Source organism: Rhipicephalus microplus, chromosome 1 (genome assembly GCF_043290135.1).
Source record: "Rhipicephalus microplus isolate Deutch F79 chromosome 1, USDA_Rmic, whole genome shotgun sequence".
Lineage (NCBI taxonomy): Eukaryota > Metazoa > Arthropoda > Arachnida > Ixodida > Ixodidae > Rhipicephalus > Rhipicephalus microplus.
The window spans coordinates 77,478,563-77,502,799 of record NC_134700.1 but is presented as its reverse complement, the minus strand read 5'-3'; the positions used below and the strand labels follow the sequence as shown (position 1 = coordinate 77,502,799).

Sequence of the window (24,237 nt, the reverse complement as noted above, 5' to 3'; positions counted from 1 at the left end):
CTTACACCCTTCTTGATTGGTATTCTGTTGCTTTCTTTATGAAGCACTATGGTAGCAGTTGATCCCCTGTAGATTTCTTTCAGGATGTTTATATATTATACTTCATCGACGTCCTGATTCCGCAGTGTCTGCATGACGACTGATATTTCTACTGAATCAAACGCCTTCTCGTAATCTATGAAGGCTATGTATAGTGGATGGTTATATTCTGAGCATTTCTCTATTGCCTAATTGATAGTATGAATGTGGTCGATTGTTGAGTAGCCTGTTCGAAATCCTGCTTGTTCCTTTGGTTGATTGAATTCTAATGTTTTCTTTACTCTGTTAGCAATTACTTTTGTAAATAGCTTGTATACTACAGAGAGCAAGCTAATCGGCCTGTAATTCTTCAAGTCCTTGTCATCTACTTTCTTATGTATTAAGATGATGCTAGCGTTCTTCCAAGACTCTGGTACTCTTCCCGTCAGGAGACACCTCGTAAACAGGGTGGCTAGTTTTTCTAACACAATCTGTCCTCCATCTTTCACCAGATCTGATGTTACTTGATCCTCACCAGCAGCTTTGCCTCTTTGCATGCTCTCCAAAGCTTTTCTGACTTCTTCTATCATTACTGGTGGGGTGTCATCTGGGTTACTGCTAGTTCTTATAGTACTAAAGTCGTGGTTGTCCCGGCTATTGTACAGATTTCTGTAAAACTCCTCCGCTATCTTAACTATCCTATCCATATTGGTAGTTATTTTGCCTTCTTTGTCCCTTAGTGCATATGTCCGATTTTCGCCTATCCCACGTTTCCTCTTCACTGCTTTGATGCTTCCTCCATTTTGCAGAGCGTGTTCAATTCTCTCCATGTTATACCTTCTTATGTCGGATACCTTACGCCTATTAATCAACTTCGAAAGCTCTGCCAGTTCTATTTTGTCTATTGTACTTGAGACTTTCATGATTTGACGCTTCTTAATGAGATTCTTCGTTTCCTGGGAAAACTACCCTGCCTCCAATTTCCACTGCACACTCCGTAATGATACCCGTCACATTATCATTCATTGTATCTATGCTAAGGTTGGTTTCCTCACTAAGAGCCGAGTACCTGTTCTGAAGCGAGACTCTGAATTCCTGTACTTTCCCTCTCAGTGCTAGCTCATTGACTGGCTTCTTGCGTATCAGTTTCTGTCGTTCCTTTGTCAAGTCTAGGCGAATTCGAGACCGAACCATTCTATGGTCACTGCATCGTGCCTTGCCAACCACTTCCACATCCTGCACGATGCCTGGGTGTGCACTCATTATAAAGTCTATTTCGTTCTTATTTTCGCCATTAGGGCTCCTTCATATCCACTTGCAGTTTCCTCGTTTTCGGTAGAAGGTATTCAAAATCCGTAAATTATTGCGTTCTGCAAATTCTACTAGTAGCTCTCCTCTGGCGTTTCTAGTACCGATGCCATAATCTCCTACTGCCTGGTCTCCAGCCTGCTTCTTCCCTACCTTTGCATTAAAGTCTCCCATCAGTGTTGTATGCTGTGTTTTTACCTTACTCATTGCCGATTCCACGTCTTCATAGAAGCTTTCAACTGAAGCGTTATCATGGCTGGATGTAGGTGCGTAAGCCTGTACCACCTTCATCTTGTATCTCTTATTCAGTTTAATTACGATACCTACCACCCTTTCATTAATGCTATAGTATTCCTCTATGTTGCCAGCTATGTTTCTGTGAATTAGGAACCCCACTCCCAGTTCTCTTCTGTCAGCCAATCCCCGATAGCAAAGGACGTGCCCATTCTGTAGCACCGTATAGGCCTCATCTGTCCTCCTAACCTCACTGAGCCCTATCATATCCCATTTAACACCCTCTAGCTCCTCGAATAGTAGAGCTAGACTTCCCTCACTAGATGAGGTTCTAGCGTTCAGGTTCCAAGTTCAGGTTCCAATAGGTTGGGCTCCCCTTATTTGGGCAAACTGCAAAGGTTTTAGGTCTGGGGAGTCTTTGCTATTGTAGAGTGGAAGACAGTCACCGACCGTTTATTTGGATTCGACAGGAACAGCCACACAGTCCGAATGATCGGAAGTAAAAAAAACAACAATTGACCTAAAAAAAAAGCATCATTATTAGCTCAATGGCCGGAAAAACCTATCTATGCGTGTCTGCACACACACACGCTTATGCGTGACCAAACCAGCCTGTATCTCGCTCAGGTACAGGCTGATATAACCTGTATATAGCATGTATACAGGCTGATATAACCAGTCAACAAGGCATAGCCTGTTGACTGGCTCATTGAAAGAAGGGGTGGGATTGCTTTGTCTTTTTCGTTTCTTCTATCCTATATCATGCAGCAGGTTGCACGATTTCTTGTAGTGTTGCTAGATAAATCTCAACAATTCACCCTAACCAACATGGATTCCAAAGGGGACTCTCATGCGATACTCAGCTTGCACTATTCATCCATGACTTAAGCGCTAGTGTAGACCTTAACATACCAGTTGACGCCCTTTTTATTGACTTTGAGAAAGCCTTTGACAAAGTTCCCCACAACCGCCTACTACTAAAACTCTCCCAATTAAGCCTTAACCAACTTGTCTACAATTGGATTCAGGACTTCCTCACTAACCGTCAGCAATTTGTTGAAGCTAACGATACGCCCTCTTCCCTTTCCAACGTAATCTCCGGTGTGCCACAAGGTACAGTTCTAGGACCCCTCCTCTTCTTAATTTACATCAATGATTTACCCGATAACATTTCATCTAACATCCGCCTCTTTGCCGACGACTGTGTAATCTACCGACCTATTACTAACGTTTCAGATACAATTACTCTCCAGCAGGACCTACTAAAGCTGGACGAGTGGTGTCGCAAATGGCTCATGGTATTAAATACTAATAAAACTGCACTTATTTCATTTCACAGACGCCAAAACTTACCCACCACTAACTATAATATTAATGGCTCCATAGTTTCTTCCCTAAGTTCCATTAAATATCTCGGTGTTAACATTTCACAGAATCTAAACTGGTCTTTTCACGTAAGTAAAATAGTTAACAATGCTAACAGAGCTCTCGGTTACCTTCGTCGTAACTTGCATCTTGCCCCTCCATCAGTCAAATTACTAGCCTACAAAACACTAATTCGCCCAAAACTAGAGTACGCATCCGCCATTTGGGACCCATTCCAAATTAACCTAAGTAAGTCCATCGAACTAATTCAAAACCGAGCAGTTAGATTCATCTACTCAGATTACTCGTATCATACCAGTGTTACCACCCTTAAAAGAATAGCAGATCTACCTAACCTTGACCTACGCCGTAAGGTTTCCAGACTATCCTTGTATCACAAAATGTATCATACGTTTCATTACAACTGTCCCATTCAATCAGCTCATCGTACTTCAGCCCGCACAAGCCACCACAAGGCCGTGTACCCACCTCCTGCATGTACCACAGCCCACCATCACTCCTTCTTCGCTCAAGCAGCCAGGGACTGGAACGATCTTCCCCCAAGTGTCATCCATCATAGCAACACGGATAGATTTAAAAATGCCATAGAATCATTGTTTTATTAACCCTATATTGTTTGCCCACACCCTCATGTAAAGCCCCCTGTTGGGTGGCCTTTGAGGTATATTAAATAAATAAAAATAAATAAAAAAAGATACACTGATAGGCTGGCTTTGTTCCCCTTTTCTGTGAGCTTGTTAGCCTTACGGCTCTATTGGCAGATACACTCAGACCTTGATATAAGGAACCAGGATATAACGAATTATTGGTTATAATGAAGTAAATGTAAAATAAATTTCTCGTTGATATAGTGCTGCATATATATGGTTATAATAAATTTCCAGATATAACAAAGTATTACTGTGGTGGCAGGTGTGACTGTTATAACGAGCTTTGAGTGTACTAGAATTTATACTGAGAAACAAGGCCCCGATACATTGTCACATATAAGATACCTTCCTGGTCTTTTGGTCACCAAGTACTTCTACCTTTTTGCCAATAATTTGGCCCACCCAAAAACAAAACAAAAAAATTCTTGACTGCAACAGGAGTGACTTTGCGGTGATCAACAATAATCTTTCTACCTTTGCTGATCTTCTTTTCAATGGTTTTGATTACTGGATCTAGTATTCAAACTCACTGGAATATGTTTTCTTATAGAATCACCCAACTCACTGAACAATACATGCCACACTGTATTTTAACCAACAGCTCAAATGCTTCCTAATAAAGCAGCCATATCTGGTATTTATAAAAAAATAATAAAGTGCTCCTTTTGTGCCACAAAGTTCTCGCCTACTAGTGAACGTTGGGCTTTATACACAACATTGTACATTCAAGCACTTTAAGAGGCAAAAAAAACATTTTCATTCCCATGTACTGCTTCAATGTTAATTAGAAATGTTCATAAAGTCTGGCAAACTATTAATCCCTCAGCACTGTCACACTGACGGAATCTTCTAGTGACCTTATTTTGTTCGGTTATGCATGCCTCAATGTTTAGCCTTAACCGCACATTTTCCGGAAGTTTCTCAACCATTTCTGTTGCTCATCAACCCACTATTCGAAACCATACCTTTGCAACTATGCCACCTTTACTAATCAGTGCACTTGGTGTTCTTAAGCTCATTGTTGAACTTGGTGTTCATTGAGCTTCCAGCTGCGATATTAGTGTCAGCGTTTTTAAATGCACTTCCACCTATGCTGAATTGATGTTAACTAAGCTTTTTCAACAGTATCTCGACCCATTTGTTCTTCTAAATGAGTGCAAAATTGGAAAGGTCATTCCAGTTCACAAGTGTGGCAGCAAAACATCTCCTCTTGACTATCTCCCCATTTCTTTAACCAGCACAGGTTGTAAAATGTTTATGAGCATGTTCTTGCCACTAACCTTGTCAGTTTTCTTCATTCCGACTGTTTCTCTACAGCACAGCACGGTTTCGGAAAATATTACTCTTGTGAGATTCAGTTAATATTTCTGCATCAAGTTCTAGACCAATAATTGATCACCGATTGCATATTTTTAGACTTCTCTAAGGAATTCGACAAGGTATGTCATAAACTGCTACTGCTTAAACTAAATGCACTCAATATTCTGATGGTAATTTACCGAGATGGATTGAGCGTTTTCTTCTTAACTGTTCACAATTTGTTTCCTTTAATGGCCTTAACTCTGAGATTACAGATGTGTATTCAAGAGCTCCTTAAGGGTGAGCCCCTAGGCGTTTATTATTCCTGCTCTGTACTAATATTCTTTCTTCCGTCGTGAACTTCAATATTCTATTCCTGGACTGTCTTGTTTTGAGAGAGATAACCAGTAGTAATGATTCTCCCTCATTTCAGCCTGATCTTGGCACAGGTGCAATGAATGACTAATACAACTGTGTATTTATGTATGTAAACTCATGCATGTTTCCAGAAAGTCTGCATGCACACCATCATACCACGTTGATAGCATTCATCTAGTATCAGTAACTTCATACAAATATGTCAGTGTTTACATTACTGCAAACCGAAACTGGTTTACTCATATCGAGCACTTAATTAAAGAAAGCTAATTGCATGCTAGGCAACCTTCGTCAAAGTTTTTATCATGTTCCTTCCTTCTTGAAACGTCTGCTATACAAAACGCTAATTCGATCATAATAGGAGTATGCTATACCTGTGTGGGACCCTACTCATATAAACTTACCTAATTGATGCTCTAGAGTTGGTCCAGAACTCCACATGTTTCATTCACACTAATTACAGTCGCACTGCTAGTATAATTGCTATGAAATCAGATCATTCCCTCCCATCATTATCATTGCCCAGAAGAGTGTCACTCAGTGCCTTGTTCCATTAAATGTATCATCATCCTGCACTGCGCAATCATCTCATTTCTCAACCATCCTATGTATTGGATTGCACTGACCATTGTGACAAAGTCGGATTCGCTTCATGTAACACTATGTACTTTCATCAACTATTCCTGCCATGAACTTCTCACGATTGGAATGGCCTTTCCTCTGGCGTTGAAACATTTGACAATATGAACATTTTCGTAATTTTGTGGCTAGTATTCTATTCTCAAGCTCTTTTTAGCTTACTGTACATTTTTATTACTTAGATATTATTATCTATTTCTTATTTTTCATGTATATATGCTATTATCGCTCCTTCTCTTTAATGCCTCTGGCCCTGCATGGTATAATAAAATGAAATCAAATTTGCAACTGTATAGTTTTCCACCGGCATGGTTCTTTGTGATTACAGTACACTAATCGCTGCAGTAATAAATGAATAAATAAATATATACAATAAAAACCTGAACATACTAAAATGATTAAGCACAATATACATAAAACAGTTTATCAGAAATGTACTACTCCCTAACACGTGCTACTAAAAACTGACATACTCAGTGTTCATACTTATCACAATGTACAGTCTGTTTCACACTTAGGAGGAATTTCCGAGTGCATGGCATCGCGATACGGCCAGCGCTGCATTTTCACACTGGCAGCAACTCACGAATGCACAGACACTTGTGGAGCGTGGTGTTGAATGGCGTCGTCTGTGATGGTGGTGCGCACTTGCCACATTGTTGAGCAGCCTGCTGATTTCTTCGTTGCTGCGGGAACTAGGCCGATACTACACATTGTGAGATGCCAACTTCTCAGGCTTCATAGGCAATAATGTGGTTCTAGAACCAGTATTTTACAGCATATGTTGTTTGCTCTTTCGAAACACCATGGTACTGAATGCGTTCACATATATTCTTTGTGTGTTCATTGTGCTACCCTGTGACAGGGAAGGCCATAATGAACAGCACATACCATACGTTGCATTTATTTTATGCTGTAATAAAAGAATGAAGTACTCTAAAGCGACTGCCATGCAGCTATGCGGATTCAACGCATTAAAACCAATAAGAACGAGTTCAGAAATGCTGTAGGTCAAGATAACGACCTGATCGTGCTTTTTATCGATGGTATTTCATTACATGAGGCAGCACTCACTCACTGGCACCAAAAAGCAGGCGTGAAGCTTGCAACTTCACTTGGTCCCTTGTCATGCATGTCCCGACCGACAGCAACGACGGCGTCAGTTTCAGACGGCAGTGATGCTTGCAATGATGCGATGAGCGACATCGATCCAGTTCCCGTTGTAGCGATGAAGTACACCCGCTGCTCGACAATCCGGCATTCAAGCGCTGCTGTAGCCGACGGCGTGGTTCAACCGTTCAGCACTACTCCCGTCAAGGATCTGCGCATGCCCGAGCGGTCGCCGGCGCGCCATTGCCGCTCTGGCCGCATCATGCCCGCATCATGATGCCATGCGCTACAAGATTTCCCCTAAGTGTGAAACAGACTGTACATGGCAATGCATGTATCTCCTACTTACTGTGCTACTTACTGCACAGTAAGTTGCATGCCATAAAATATGGACAACTAATGTTATGGTGCATTTAATTTACATAATTTACTGTGTGAGCAAGAAGTGGAAAAACCCACGATATAACAGAGACATGCACACAATGAAATAAGAGAGAGAGAGATGGTTTATTAGAAGGCAGAGAGGTCAGCCTGAGCTAGTTTGCTCTAGCTTGCTACTCTGCACAGCGGAAGAGGGATGGAGGAAAATAAAAAGAAGTGATGAAGGGTGACGATGGGGATAGAAACAAGTTATGCATATATAAAAAGAAGAATCGGGCCAGATGAGAAACAAGCTGCACATGTTTATTGACTACTGTAAGAAGTGGCACGACATCTGCAGTAAACATTCTTCTTCCCCATAGAGGATATTTATAATGCTTGGTGCTCCAGTGGCAGTGGGCTCGTCCACCATATCTTGTTTGGTGTCCTGGAATCTCCAGCTAGCATAAGGCTAAACCACAGTCGCTCGCGGAGCGTTCAGAGAAAAAAAGTGCGGTCATTTCATTCGTTATTCAGTGCTGAACGGCCAGTGTACTTTGTTGTGCTGCCAACAAATTACGAGAACTCAATATTTGAGCCCGGTCAAACTCATCTGACAGCTGCTACACCACGGCCGAGCTATACTGCACCTGCGTGCGCTTCTTTTCTTACGGCCTCCTCACCCGTCGCAGAAGTGATTGGAGAGTTTTTGAGTATGTTTTGCCACCCGTTGGCAGTAAGGGCTCTGTGACCCTGACCTTGCATCTCTTGCGCCGCCCACACGGCACGAGAATGTTACTCGATGTGAAACTGCAGAACGGTGGTTCTCAATGGAGTGAGTGGAAGGGAATTGTTGAAGAAGTTGGGCATAGAAAAGATTGTCCCCTTAAAAAAAAGAAAAAAAGAAGAATATTATCAGACTGCTTGCCGTATAATGTACGTATGCAAGTGCTCAAGGTAATACAAGCTGAAAATCAATAAAAATGCAGAAGAGTGGGCTTACGAGGCATAATACAGGAGGCATAAAGCGCTGGCAATGACCAGAGAGAGAGATATGAACAAGGCTGCACCTGTTCTGCAAACAGAGAGCACCAAATACCTTTGGTCTCATTAGACAACAAGGTCGCAATGAAGAGAGGTTGCTTACATAATTGACGAGCACGGCTTCCCTTTGCTAGCAATTTTCTATTTATTTTTACGAATACAATAGAAGTGGTCTTTAAGGCCAAATGCTGTGGTCTGCAGCTAGACAGCTGTTTGGAACACATTCGTGTGTGGATAAAAATAACTGCGTCTACGGAGAAAGAAAGTAAAAAAAAAAGAAGTGAGGACTCTTGCTGCTGAATAACTCGTTCGGACGGTATGCCCTGAGAGTGGTGGTGTGCATTGTCAAGGTGCTAACACCACCTGAAAAAATAATTCCGGGGACCCCAAGCTCTTTTGCATTTCTTTGTACTGCAAGGCATGTCTATGAAGAATACGAAGAATGCAGCTGCTTACGCTTGCAGCCACTTGCCCCGGGACAAAAACTCTGTAGTGCAAATCAGTTCTGCGTTTTCCTTCGAGTTGATGGAAGAATATGTTTAGAAAGAGAAACTGACAACATTCAAACTTTCCCTTCGGCAAGTAAGCAGCTTTTTTAAAAGAAATCTGTATGAATTATCTTGTGGCTTAGTGCTATAAGAAGATTGTTATCAATTTCTCTTTCTCTCTAGTGTGGCTTGCTTTATTCTGAGATTTGCCCACCACGGCTGCATTTTGTTCGTTGCTTTCTCAGTGTTCTGTCTGCAGTGATTTCTCAACTCGAGAAGGCGGTCGTACAACCTTTAGTACGTGCAGTGCGTACATATATATATATTAGCTGTGTGATGTACACAATCACACAGTTGTGTTCTGTAAGTCCCATTCGGGAAATACACCCTGTGTTTCTTTTTAGAAATTCCCATAAAACACTGAGCTGTGGGCTAAATAACATAAGAATATTCCCAAAGACAACTTCATCATCAACAACAAGTCTGCATCGAATGTTGTATACAGCAGACATTTCCGCGATGAAGACTATCTGCCTGCGTGTCGCATAATATAACTTATTCCTGACTTCAGGCCTACTTTTTTTTGTGGACTATCCTTCTTTCTTGATTTCAACTGCTTAGAAGCCTCGCAACGATCCTGCTTTATAAGCTTTGCCCCTACATCAAACATCAAGGAAGCGAAAAGTGGAGACCAACGAACCAGATCTGGATGTTGTGACTTCACAAGATGCTTTCACTAAACAAAAAGCAGTAATTGTTTGCATGCAAACAATGAACAGTGATGCTCATTTCACGGATCCATACTATAATAGGAAGGCCGCGTTCTCAAGTGTCGTACCAACGTTCAAAATGTGAGAAGGTGCAGCAAAACTGAAAAAAGTGCAAACGGCATCCGAATATAATCGTGAAAACAAGCAGCATGCATGTGTTAAGAAAATTGGAACAAATGCACAGAAAGGAGAGAAAAGGGCCATGTTTTTTTTTGCATCAAATATAATGTGAAGGAAAAAGCATTCAGCGTATCCAGACAAAGTTGTTAAGGAGTGTGTGATATGGCGCTTTCTGTCCCCAAGAGGCTACGATCGTACTCCCACTTTGGGGCGTCTGACATTGACAACAAAGTGCACTGTTCAGAGTTATATACACTGACACCTCATTATAGCATAATAGGATATAACGAAATAATGGATATAACAAAGTAAATGAGATTTTTCTTGAAAGCTCTATTGAGGACCATGCATTTTAAACCTCGTTCTAACGAAGTAAAATTGACCGGTAAATGAATATAACGAACTAAATTAGTCTATCAAATATAGTCTATAAAAGCAAACCGATCCTATTGTGTTAAGTATATCGTTTTCTGGGGAGTTTGATGCTCGTTCGGCACGGCTCTTTCAAAACTATTGCCCTAACCTTACAGCCACGCCACGTGCGGCTGAGAGAGCCGCCCTCCTCGCATAGCCAGCAAAGAGGATTGAGAAAGCGTTCAGTGCGTCACATGACCGAGAAGCGGCGCCGCGGTGGAAAGTTATTTCCCTCTCCGCGCCTTAAAGACGATGGCAACGACCGTGTCTCCGCTGCTACCCTCTGCATTGAGAAAAGAAGGACTCTCCGCGACAGCTTTCTTTTCATTTTTCCACTCTCTACGTGCGCGGCCTTGAAAAGAGAAGGGTCTCTACTTGCAGAGACGGAAAAGGGAGAAGTGTGGCACAGGCGCGTCGCAGATTGGCATTTGAGAGAGAGCAAACAATCCGCCACAGTCTTTTTGTACCTTTTCTTTTATTCCTTCTTCGTGTGCAGCGTTGAGAGATGCCGCTGCGGGATTAGGCATGGTGCTGATAGCATTTTCAGAGTGCTGTATGTTCGAACTGTCGCAAGTGTGGTGCGTTCGAATTACAAGGTGTTTTCACCCATTGGTATACACATAGCTTTGATGGGACCCGAGCGTGAGTTTGAATTAACCGTAAGTTCGAATTAAGTGTGTTCGAATTAACGAGGTTCGACTGTGTTTATTTTCTTTCATACGCTTGGTCGCATAGCGGTACTTTGGGCCGCGAGGTGGTTTCCTTCTTTGCATGCTTATAGGTGTGCGCCCATCTGAACATACATTGCCACATACTGTTATAATCGATATAAAAAAATATTCGTGGCTCCCCTTCAACTTCGTTATAACGAGGTTTGAGTGTAGGTCCAAGCCCAACATCATCGTGTATGAGGAATGCCATAAACCATTTGTGCATCTTCAACGATTAGGCAATTTGTTTTTCAACGTGCGGTGAGTGAAGAAGCGTGCCCAAACTCATGTGCCGGTGTTGCGCACGCTGAACGAAAGGTTAAGGAGGGTCAGGGTCACAAGGCCCCCCTACAAGCAACGGCGTGAGGCACGTACTACACTTCCGAACACCACAAGGCTTCCGAACACCACAAAGGCTTCCGAACACCACAAAGATAATGTTAGAGGTAAAAGCGCCGGAAGGAATTATGTGCATCATACGAAATCCAGCTTTACCTGCACTAGTCCAGATGTCTACTTAATCTAATGCTTATGTTGCCACAAACGCTAAATTGGCAAAACAGCTTGTCAATGCTAGAATAAACGGGCACTGCGTAGACATGGCGGAGAAATCACCGGAAGCAGTGGCGTAGCGCTTTAATGTAGGAGATCACAACTTGGCGACCTTAAATTATACATCCTTCCAACAAACTTCTGGTCCCCAAGAAACTTCGTATTGAGTAACATCGTATAGAGCGAGTTGTGAGACTAAGCTGCCTACATTTTGTTTGGGTTGGTGTTCTCGTCGTTCTCACATCATGCCGGTGCTAGCAATCACAATGCTTGACCAGTTTTTGTTGCATCGTCCCTTGGAGCAGTTCCAGCGGTGCGACGCTTGGTATTATGGTAAGGATACATGATTCATGCCAGCCTCTCTAAATGTGCGTGCATGGAGGGATCCATCCCATAGAAACGGGTGGTACAGTACAAAGAACGTTGAAACAACACAACACCGCTTGCGTATATGACCTGGCATACGTATGTCATGCGAATGCAACTTTGTGTGCGTATGACGTGTTAATGCGTCTGTGTCGTGTGATCTTCAGACTCCGAGTTGCTCCGATATTGAAGAGGGCAGAAAAGGAACTTGGCTTGCAAAGTCTAGACCAGGCGAGTGGCAAAGGTTCTAGCTCACCTCTTTGCACCATGCTTTTGCGGCTTGTGGTGAACCAATTAAAAAATTCTTATGGTACAAAGCTTTTCATTGGGCATGCAATAACTCCAAGTGTTTCAGTAAAATTCCTCATTTGACTTAGTGAAGTGCCATTTAAGAAGTAAATGACAAACAAAACAAAAACCATGTAGACATCTTTTGTTTTATCAACACTTTACTTTCCCCTGATGACACTCCATGGTTTCGCATTTGTTCTTCCTCGTCTCTCGGCTGAACAGAAGCACCTCCTGTTCCCTACGCATGCGCACAGACGTCAGGGAGACATGGAACAGATGACGTGATGCAGATAAATACATGTGTAGAGAGTAATTAGCCTTCCTATTGGCTAAGAGGCCTTATACCCTTAACAGTGCTAAAAGGAACTTATGAGATAGAGTATAAGTTGAACACCATAAAGTTCCGAAAGCTCAATTTTGCCTGGTGACATGAATATCGGTCTTCAACTGTACTCGAAAGCAAAATTTGGGTTTAAATAGAGTTCATATAGGCACCGATTTTGAAAATAAGCATTTGTAGGAACCTATAGAAATCGAGGCACAAACCTGTAAAATAGGCATTTATAGGCACTATAAAAACACTGTAAAAGCTCTTCTTAACCTCTAATTCACACTCATATATGAAAGTGGCACGATAGGAACGTAAGAAACGAAATAGGCATTTGCTTATAATCTTCTCTCTAGTGATTGGTGTGATATGCAGTCAACTGGGCGATTTGTGTGCTTTAACAATGATCGTCGGTGCTGCTTGCATAAAGAATCTTTCCTTGGTAGTATGAAGCCTGTAAACAGTTTTTATTACATATGCTCAAATTTGTTCGATGCTGTACAAGGAGTTTTTGTGAAGAAGTTTCTGTGAACAAGCTTCAGTGAAGCCTGCTGTGGGACTAATTGATAAGTATGCAGAACGAACACATCACAGCTAGCTGGAGAGAAAAAAAAAAAAAGAGGCTGCCACTTCTACATTGCAACTTCTTATGCTGTGATGCTCAGCACTATTATGCACACCCAAAAAACAGTCAAGGTAGAGAGCAGACTAAGAAAAAAGTGACGTACGTTCAACAGGAATGCTGTACCTTTCAGCAAAAAAGGGGGGGTTAGGTTAGTGATTGTGTGTTTTGTGTGCTGTCTACCCTGTTCGAAAAAGCAGGATACTAACTGGCACGGGTTTCTCTGTGAGTAGAGTACTCTGCACGTGTGTATTGTTGATGTAAATGCAGTGGCTACATGTTGGGTATAAACACTGCATGAGAAAATTCGTTATTTAAGTTTGTGTGATTGAAAGTGTGGTGTTATTTCTAGACTTCGCCCACGAATAAAACAAAAAATGTCCTTTTAGGGTGCAACGAGCGTTGACATCAAGGTAGAGCAGAGCAGCCCTCCAACTTCACCACCTCCTGTAAGTGAAGTTTGCTTTTGCAATTTGATACTTCTTACTCATAACTAATAATATGGTATACTAACATAGCGTATCACGTTTGATGTATTCAGCTCATGATAACCCATCATAACTTGAGTTAGCTTGGCTAATCTGATATGAAGGTGCATCTCACCCGAGCTGCTTTTTTTTTGTTCAGTTCAACACCATCTTCACGGGTATTCAATGAAACCTTCCCCATCTGTTATTGACATAGACAACTAAACAGACTGTAGAAATGTGAAAATTATTGACCATATCAATACTGCTTAATGCAAAATGGGTCCGCACGTTTTCATTTCTCGACAGAAATATAGGTATGTTAATTTAAACACTAAACTATAATTGCATATTTCCCTGCAGGGGCGCCTGCACAAGTAGGCGTTTGGTGTGTAGCGACACCATGGACCCGAGCTAACGGGGGAGTTTTGACTCCCTCCCATGCCTAGCTGTGCGTGGCTTTGCCGTGTCCGGGGAAAAGGGGATCCTGGGGGTTGAGCCGACGCTGGGTGATTGGACCTTTAAGGCTCCCCGGCAGAGGCAACACACGCCTTTAGCCCCGGCTTCACGTAGACGGCACCCCTGGGCAGACCCATCCTGGGGAAATCGGCAGTCGCCTTTTTCTGTCTCTCTCCTCCCACATCTTCGTCTTTTTCTCACACCTTTATTTTTTCTGTCCTCTCCTCACTTCTGTTGACTTCCGATATTCATGGTGGCAAGGGTGAACCTTGTGTAGGTATCCCACCTTGGATAATTACATTGGGTTATAGTGACAGCGTACGGCTGGTGTCGGGAGGACTTGTTCAACAAGTCCAACCGCGTCCCCTTGTTGGGCTCCGTGGTGGGTGGTCGCTGCTGTTACCGAACACATTCATACTTCTATGGCTTCACAAGCATCCGCCGACTTTGATCGGCCTCCACCCCGAAGCAAGTTATCACTTCTCGACAGAAACAAAAGCTACTTTCGCGAAGTACCACATTATCCACAGTGACAGCACACCTCTAAAAAAACTATGCCCATTTTTGGTGGCCAAGTGCCTAAAAGAAAAAATAGGACCCACATACAAAGCATACAAAACGTCAAGCGGTGACCTCCTTTTGAAGCTAACCGAAAAAAGACCAAGTGCCTTAGCTATCCTAACTAACCAGCATTGGAGAAACAGCTGTCACCGTTTTGGTCCATTGCTCTCTAAACACCAGCAGGGGAGTAATCTCTGAGGAAGACTTCTTAGGCCTTAGTGACGAAGAGCTCCTCGAAGGATTCCAAGACCAAAATGTCATAAAAGTCCAAAGAATAGCAATCCGTCGCAATAATCAGGAAGCGCCCACGAAACACGTATTACTAACCTTTGGAACAAGTGAAATGCCCACCTCTCTTAAGGCTGGGTACATAAAAATAAATGTCAGACCCTACATTCCCAACCCCAGACGCTGTTTCAAATGCCAAAGATTCGGACACGCCTCGCACTCATGCAGAGGCAAAGAAACATGCGCAAAATGCAGCGGAAACGACCACAAATCAGAAAACAGCTCATTCTCACCCCTCTGTGTTAACTGTGAGGGGGAACACTCAGCGTATTCCCGGTCATGCCCATGTTGGAAAAGGAAAAAGAAGTGATCGCTCTGACCGTCAAGAAAAATTCATTCAGCGAAGCACCAAAACGGCTATCATTCCTTTTCCACAGAAGTTACGCCGATGTGAGGTAGTCAGGGGCAGCGTCACAAAGGCTTCAGGAGTCGACCGCTACCACACCCAGTGGTCCTGTGGTGACTCGAACCGCCCCCTTAAAAGAAGCAGCACCAGCTGCTCCATGCACATCAAAGGGCCCGCAGACTCCGGTCTCCCTGGGCCCTAAACTCAATAGAGTGCCAAGGCCTGAGATCCGTTTCTCAGCGCCTCACTCTCGATCTGCCAGCGCCTCAGACAAGGCAATGGAGATCGACCACAAAACTCCGGTGTCATCGACACCGAAGGACAAGTGCTAGCGTGCCAAACAGGACAAGGACAAAGTCCCAGTAACCACAATAAGAAAGCGATAACCATAATGGTTATCGTATTTCTCTCTATTTCTATTTCTTAGTATTGTCACCTATCATCTTTTACTCATACCGATCAATCCCCTGAAGTATATTTACTTAACTTTATTCCGCCATGGCTTTTATCGTACATTGGAACTGTAAAGGCTTAATTCATAACTTAGGTGAAATAAAGGACATCACTAATAAATTCTCACCAGTAGCCTTTTGCCTCCAAGAGACAAATCTTGGTGCAAAACACGGCCATTTCCTGAAAGGCTTCAAAGTTGCTTGAAAGGACCGCAAACAATGCAACTGTCTTTCAGGAGGAGTAGCCGTAGTCGTGCAGGGCAGCACTCCTACGCGAGATGTCCAAATAAACACATCTTTCGAGGCCGTAGCCATCACCATACTATCATACAAAAGCATCACGATCTGCTCACTGTATATCCCACCTCACACCCTTTTCACCACTAAAAACCTAGAAAGTCTAGTGGAACAGTTGCCAAAACCATTTATTTTAGTTGGGGATTTCAATGCTCATTCAACCCTTTGGGGTAGCGACAAAACTGATGCAAGAGGGCAAGCCGTGGAAGATTTCATTTTATCAAATGACATCTGCCTTCTTAATTCCGGGGCTTTTACCTACTTTTCACCAACCTCACGCACATTTAGTTGCTTAGATCTTGCCATGTGTTCACCGTGTATTTTTAACGATTTTAAATGGGACGTCGTCAACACGTCTTATGGTAGTGATCATCAACCCGGCATCATAAAACTCATACCATCCTACCCAACTTTAACAAGCAGGCCACGCCGGTGGAAACTGCAGCTCGCGAACTGGCCAGTTTTCACAGAAAACGCTAAGCTCGATGAAGTTTTCTCATCAGAGCTTTCTGTTGAGGAACTAAACGAAGAGTTCGTCAAAGTTTTAATCTTAGCAGCAGAAAAGGCAATACCGCAATCATCCGGCATCGTACGCAAGAAACTCAACCCTTGGTGGACAAACGAGTGTACTGATGCCAAAAAACAACAAAATAAGGCCTGGGGAATTATTTCCCCAGGCCTTACACCACCTACACCAACCTCATCAACTTCAAACAGGCAAAAGCCAGAGCCCGATTTATTTGAAGACAGACAGAAAAGGATTCATGGCAAAAATACATATCATCAATTAACAGTTCAGTCACATCTAAACACATCTGGGACCAGGTGAGGAAGTTCAAGGGAGAGTACTCTTTCTACACAATACCACTGCTTACAAGTCCAGACACACAATCAACACTAGAAGACCAGGCCAACCTATTAGGAGAACACTTTTATAAGGTATCATGCTCAGCAAATTACACCAATACGTTCCTGAAATATAAAGAAAATGCAGAAAGACAAAGATTGCCTACTACCAGTACCTCAAATAAAAGTTATAACCTTCCGCTTACGCTGCACGAATTAAACAGGGTACTTTCTGCCGGTAAAAAAATGGCAACAGGGTCTGACCAGATACACTACGCAATGTTGGCACACCTATCCCAAGCATCCGCGAAGGCATTTCTGCAATTCTTCAACAACATATGGGACTCTGGCATAATGCCTGAAGATTGGAAAAAAGCCATAGTTATACCATTCCTAAAACCTGGTAAACCCCCAACAACCCCAAGTAGCTACAGGCCCATTGCATTAAGAAGTTGCCTTTCAAAAACTTACGAAAGCATTATAAATATTAGACTTACCTTCACTCTGGAATAGGAGCACCTAATAGACGCACACCAGTACAGATACAAAAAGGGCTGTTCCACCACTGATCACATTGTTAGGCTGGAACAAGAAATACGACAAGCATTTCTACACAAACAGTTCTGTCTCTCCGTCTTTTTTGACTTAGACAAAGCATATAACACAACTTGGAGATACGGAATTCTCGGAGATCTAGCTAACTTAGGGATTCGCGGAAAAATGCTGAACTCCTTACACGATTTTTTATCGAATAGAACTTTTCAAGTACGTTTGGGTACGGTACTATCACGAATATTTGTCCAAGAAAATGGTGTACCACAGGGCTGCGTTTTGAGCACCACCCTGTTTATAGTGAAAATGAACTCCATCAACAGGGCTATACCCTGTACAGTCATGCACTCCATTTATGTTGACGATCTCCAAATTGCATGCCGAGCCTCCAGCCTATCATCCTGCAAAAGGAAACTCCAAATTACAATGAATCGGCTTATGAAATGGGCCGACCAAAATGGTTTCCACTTTTCAGCCCAAAAAACCACGGCTGTTCTCTTTACGCAAAAGAGGGGATTGTTCCCTGAACCCACGCTCAAACTATACAACATCAACATGCCGGTAAAATAAGAACACAAATTTCTAGGAATCACATCCGACCGAAAACTAAACTTTCTGCCACACATAAACGCACTGAAAACTAAGGCAAACAGAGCACTCAACGTGCTCAAAGTACTCTCCCATAAGCACTGGGGTTCCGATCAACTCTGCCTTATATGTATTTACCGATCTCTTGTACGCAGCATTTTAGACTACGGATGCGTAGTCTACGACTCGGCGCGAAAGATACATTCGCCGTCCTGACCCTATACACAACCTCGGTCTCCGTCTGTCCAGTGGTGCTTACAGAACATCATCTGTGCAAAGTCTATGCGTAGAATTCAATGAGCCCCCTCTATGTGATCAAAGAGCATTACTAACCTTGTCATAAGTTTTAAGAATAAGGTCGTCACCTGAACACATCTGCTACGACATTGCCGCAAAATGTGACTCACACTTACACTACCTCAACAAACCGAACCTAATCAAACCACTTGTTCTACGTTTCGAGGAATACTGCTGCTTTTATACCATTCCTGATGGATCACTAGATGTCGCTATTAAACCACCAAGACTGCCGCCATGGTTGACCTGTTGCAGCTATGCGAATTTTCACTAAGCCGTTTTAACAAAAAAAGCACCCCACCACAACACATAATCCAAGAATTTTATACACTTCAGCACGAATATAGTGGTTACGAAGAATTTTACACAGATGGCTCAAAAACGCAAAACCGCGTGGGTATTGGGATTGTGACGACGAAAAGCGCAATTTCTGTGAAAGTACCTCATAGTTCATCCATTTTTTCAGCTGAAGCTTATGCCCTGAGTGAAGCAGTTCGAAAAATCATCGCAGAAAAAATACAAGAAAGCAATCATATACACTGACTCACTAAGCACTCTAAAAGCACTACATATAAAATCCGAATGTGAGCCAATAGTGGGCGACATTTTAAACATGGTATACTTAAACAGCCAGGCAGTCTTCATTCGTTTCTGCTGGGTCCCAAGTCATTTTGGGATACTCGGAAACGAAAAAGCAGATAAGTATGCTTCCCAGGCAGCCCATAAAACAGTAACAAAAGTGAAAATTCCCCTTAAAGATATTCAAAGAACAATTCGCCTGGCTCTACTAGCAAAATGGCAAAATCAAAGGGACACCTGCACGAACAATAAGCTCCACCTGGTGAAACCCACACTCAGGGTATGGAAGACCTGCCGTCACCAGCAACGGTTTATTGAAGTTGTATTATGCCGACTTCGCATTGGACACACACACTTGACACACAACTTCTTACTCGCAAAGGAAGAACAACCAACATGTGAAAAATGCCAAGAAGAGTTAACACTTATGCACATCCTAATCACATGTCCTACCATTGAAACACAGAGACAAAAACATTTCAGCAAGCTATACAAACAACACGTACCTTTACACTCTGCTTTGTTCCTAACAGATGACCCTCTAGTACCTCTGCCTGACTTGCTAAACTTTCTGGAAGAATGTAATCTGTTAAATAAGCTTTAAAATCTCATCTTTTCAGTGTCCATTCCTGAAAGTCTTGTGTCTGGCGCAGCATAGCCTTAGCTGCTTTTGCGCCATAAAAACCAAATTAACCTAACCTAACCTGTAACTGCATATTTGGCATGTACTTCTGGGTGTTCTCAGTAGCTGTGCCTGCCTGGTACTTTGGCAGCATGTACCTCAACAATCTGAGGTGCATGAGCTCCGATTCAGCCTTTGCTTAGGATACTCATTTACCACTGTTAACAGACGAAGCTCTTCTGTTGCTTATATCGCTCTTGCTTGCAAAAAAAAAAAAAAAAGAAACTGGTACAATTATCCTGGATCATCCCAGTGGTGCTGATGAGCTTCTGTTTCACCTGCGCAAACTGTACAGTCCTAATCGATTGATGAAGCTTGTTTCAAGAAACCTGGCTGATATTGCCTCATGTGTTTATTTTAATGTATTTGAGTTTCAAGCACAAATACTGTTGGCCATGCTCTATAAAGACTGTGTGGCAGTGCTTGAGAAGCTTTGTGATTATCCTAGATAAAGTAAACCTAGATATAATGAAATTGATTCTCAAAAAATTTGTTATAAAAAGATTTTTTATATCCTGGTTTGGTACGAAAATACGAAAAATTAATGTACAAATTAAACAAAAGTGTAACTGAAGGCAGGGCTAACCTAAAACTTATTTAGCCGGGAAAACCTGTGTTATTATTGCGATAGCAATTATATGGACACTCCTGGCGGGATTTTGCTGTCACCGCCATGTTCCGTGACAAATCTAATTCTATTACATTCCCCCACGCACGGTAACTTTACGAGAGGGAAAAAGCGCGACCGCTGCTGAAGCAGTGATCAAATGAGCCAACCCATTTCTATCGTGCGGTAACTTTTACGAGCGGGGTAGAAGCGCGCGAGTGCTGCTGAAATAAAGATCGAATGAGCCGGCCCATTTCTATCATTTCTATCGTAGCGCATACGATAACATAGCCCACGTGTTAGAACTGCTGTCGAATTCTAAAACAGAATAAAAACCACCCAAATAATTCGCACGGGGGAGGGGGGAGGGGCTAGGTGGGGGGGTCACTCTGGGTGCAAGGGTGAACTTTGATTTCAGGGGCGCAGTCGCGATTGCTGGCACACACGCTATGTCGGAACGTATCGCTGCACTTTCAATGTGAAGAGACTGTGTGAGAAGAGCACTTCTCCCTGGAGGGGCCGTATTTGCTTTTGCTTACACTAGCGTTATCAGATTCAAAAGAGTTGGCTCCCAGTCTTACTTTATGTAACATTAGAATTTGTTACTGTCACATTCATTCAACTGCACTGCAAACGCTCTTGCGTTGTTTCGAGAGTTAATTGGCTAATCACGAAGGCTACGGTCCCATGAATACGCGGCACGGCGCAAGATCGAAGCGCGTGATGCGTGGATTTCAAAGATCCGTATTGTTGTCACCGTAGTCTCGGAGAGTTTCCATCAGAACTTAATCTGACATCACCTTGGTAGTGACGACCCGGCTGTCTGCATTTAAAAAGAAAAAAAAAAAAAAAACCTGAGCTGCATGTCATTGGGGGCCACATCCCGCATGCATTCGCAGTGAAACCATCCACACGCGCACAGCATTGAAAACGAAGAGGGAACGACACGAATATCGCAATAGGGCATTGACCATTCATACGATGCTATATGTTCTCTCACCATTCATAGGATACTATATGCACGATTGATAATCTTGGAAAGTTTGGTAGCTACTGTGTTGAAGGCGACGTGTTCTGCCAAAAATCAGATTATCGCTAGTTGACGCTATGTCCCCCGCTATCAGTCTACAATGTGTATTGCTTGTAGTCTGACTTCTTTTATTTTCTTTTACATGTCAACTACACTTTTCGTCAATGCCACGACTACGTGACAATGCATGCACAGAAATGTCGATGCTGTTGCCGCTTATGAAAACCGAGCGACACCCATAAAGGAATCAACGTGGCCTTGGAAAAAAAAAAAGTTGTGTCGCATGTGAGATAGGGATATGGCGAGGGCCAAACAAGGCATGACGCCGATTAGAAGAATGGGTGCCTAAGAAGTGCACTCTGAAAGGGGATCCTCTAACTACAAAAGAAATCTCAGTTTATCAGCCAGCCACAGCAACATCAAAGGGAATTACAAGAAGTTATGCTGAAGCTGCACCTTGCTTCAAAAGGCAGAGGCATTCCTTGTATTGGCTAGCCTGACTTGCTTCTTGTTGGACACCTCAGTAGCGGTGAAAGGAAAGGAACAGCATTAGGCTGTTTCAAGCTATCCGAGAACTCCTTACTTCATGTCATGTACTGTTGTGAAGTACCCTCTTTGCTATGAATCTCCATTTGGAGAATTGGCAAAGTACCCACTACATGTCCATAAGGCAGCACATGCACCTGTTTGGTGGCACACTTAATCAATGTTGCTGATAATCATGATTAATTAGGTCTGTGATCTTCGTAATTATGCCTCACACTGCATGACATTCCTAAAGAATTCTCTTTCTGAAAAAGTTTCAAGCACAGCTGTGGCTGTGCGGCAGAACATCTGCTTTCCCTAAGAAGTCATGGGTACAATTCCAACAAATATCGAAGCTTTTGATTATTTGTTTATTTTTATATATCTGAGATAGTTACTTTTAGACAATGCAGATATTGTGCTCGGAACCAACGACTCAGATGCTACGATTTCAGTAAAAATGAGCTCTTGAATGCTGATGTACTTTTATACATTGCTTCACATTTCTTGCGTCACAATGTAGCTGCAGCCCACTTCATTAATTATGCTATGAAGTCCTGACTCTTCCTTGATAACGCCACAACTGATTATATTGTTTTTGATGGAACAAGTTCAGACTACGCACAAAGTGCAGCAAAGCTTTATAGGTGAAGCAAGATAGCTATGAAAGTAGCTGAAATTGAAGAAGTTAGTCACTATATTAACACTAAGCTTGTGTGAATGGTGAATTTTCGGTTCAAAGCAAATAGAGATGTCAGTCGGATACTTTTTAAATTGAATTCAAATAGTATATGTCGCATATTACCAAGAAAAATAAGCGTATTTGTCGTGACGTATTTGGTAAGAATTCCGAAGGGCTCATCCTGCTTTCCCGTTGTACAAGTCGCCGTCAAAGGAGTTCATCTTCGCCACCCAATTTTATGGGTCGAGAGAAAGGCCTCCAACACAAAACCAATGGGAGCGAAGGGGGTTTCGCCCACATCATTCTCACGGTAGCCTTCGCGAGGCCGGCTCCTATCTTTTCTTCTTCCTATTCTACCCATCTCTTTTTTGTTTTCAAACCTCTAGTTCACTCCTATAAAGGAGTCTTGAAACTGTCACCTGTGAATCAAGTTGCTCCTTTTCAAGGCTCCTGCGCATGCGGCCCAGCTGCCCTGCTATAGCAACTGCGCAACGAAAAATTCGCTTTCCAATTAGAGTCAGATGATAAAGATTAGAGCGCAAGTAAGTACTATTCCGCTTAATACCTTTTAAAAATTGAAACAAGGCGTGTGCAAATGTCATTCTGTTTTGGTTCAAAGGAAGTGGAGGCTACTTTAAATAGTAGTAGGATTTGACTTTCCGTAGAACATAAGGCATAACCTGTAAAATATATCAAGCTTATAAACTTACTATACTTCCAGCATATAAGCCAGTAGGCCAAGTTTTTATACATATGTTAATTTAATCTTGGAAGTGGGGCTTCGCGGCAGTGCGAATTCCCTCTAGAGAGGTGTTCTCACGGCTTATCAACTGTTCACTGCAATGAAACCATCTTTACAGCGGTTAGATGCAAATTAACCCTTTCCAGACGCTATGTACACACTTGTGTACACCATTCGTTTTTGTCATTGGCATCAAGTAGAGGCTAAGAAAGAGCAAGATATATCATACATTAGATAAATTGAACCTCCTGCCTGAATAAGTTGTCTTCATTTAACCTCATTTTGCAGTGCACTGATACATATGATCACTTTTCCGAAGTCGCTACTACGTTTGACGAATCTAGCGATGTGCCGTTTCCTGCAAGCAATGTTAAAAGCAGAAATTTTGCTTGCTCACAACTGACATAACCAAAAATAAATTTGCACTACATTTCTAGCCTGAAATTAGATTCTACTTATGCCTTATGCCAAAAGTAAGTATCATTGACTTCAGAATAAAGAGATATCTAATTGAACCAAATTAGAATGAGTTACTATGACACACATATATTCTACAATTATCTTGTTATTTTTGTTGCAATAGAATATTGAGTACCTTGAAGTAACGTTGCAGTGATTTGACACATTTACAGACATTCTTAACAGTTGGCGTCTGAAAGGGTTCATATACATTTATTTGTTCATTTCGAATACTTCGAAATTTTCGATAAGCTAAGTTCAAATCAAAGCGAATTTTAGTGCTGTATTATTCGTTCAAACATTCAAAGCGTTCGAATATTTGTGCAAACCTAATTAATACCATTTGTATCTACATACTTACTTCCCTTTGATGATGGGTATTGACACTAAAGGAATAAATGCTTTGCAAAAATGTACCATGGCTGTAAAGAGGTTCATCATTGAATTATTTGAAGCCTGTGGGCCTCCTATACTGAGCTCAGTAATATTTGTTGCACATCTGAACAGGTACATGCAGAAAAATCCTGGACGATGAGGTGGCTGTGTTGCTTCTGCTGTTTGGGGTATAAAGAAATGTCGCCGACAAACTAGTACTTCTGCATGTGCAAAAATAAACTTCGAGGATGCTTTTGCTTTACCTCCAAGAGTCGAATGCGAAAGGGCAATCAGAAGACGTTTGCATCGTCTTCAG

At 42.3% G+C, this 24,237-nt stretch overlaps 1 protein-coding gene across 6 annotated transcripts in view; it reads left to right on the top strand.

Annotated features, from left to right (window-relative positions):
• Nucleotides 1-24,237, top strand: part of LOC119178673 (uncharacterized) — a 135,138-nt gene that overhangs the window by 19,295 nt on the left and 91,606 nt on the right. For all 6 annotated transcript variants that reach the window (XM_075869487.1, XM_075869478.1, XM_075869475.1 and 3 more), the window contains exon 4: nt 13,477-13,536. In XM_075869487.1, the coding sequence (XP_075725602.1) occupies nt 13,477-13,536 (60 nt within the window). The remainder of the gene's footprint in view (nt 1-13,476; nt 13,537-24,237) is intronic.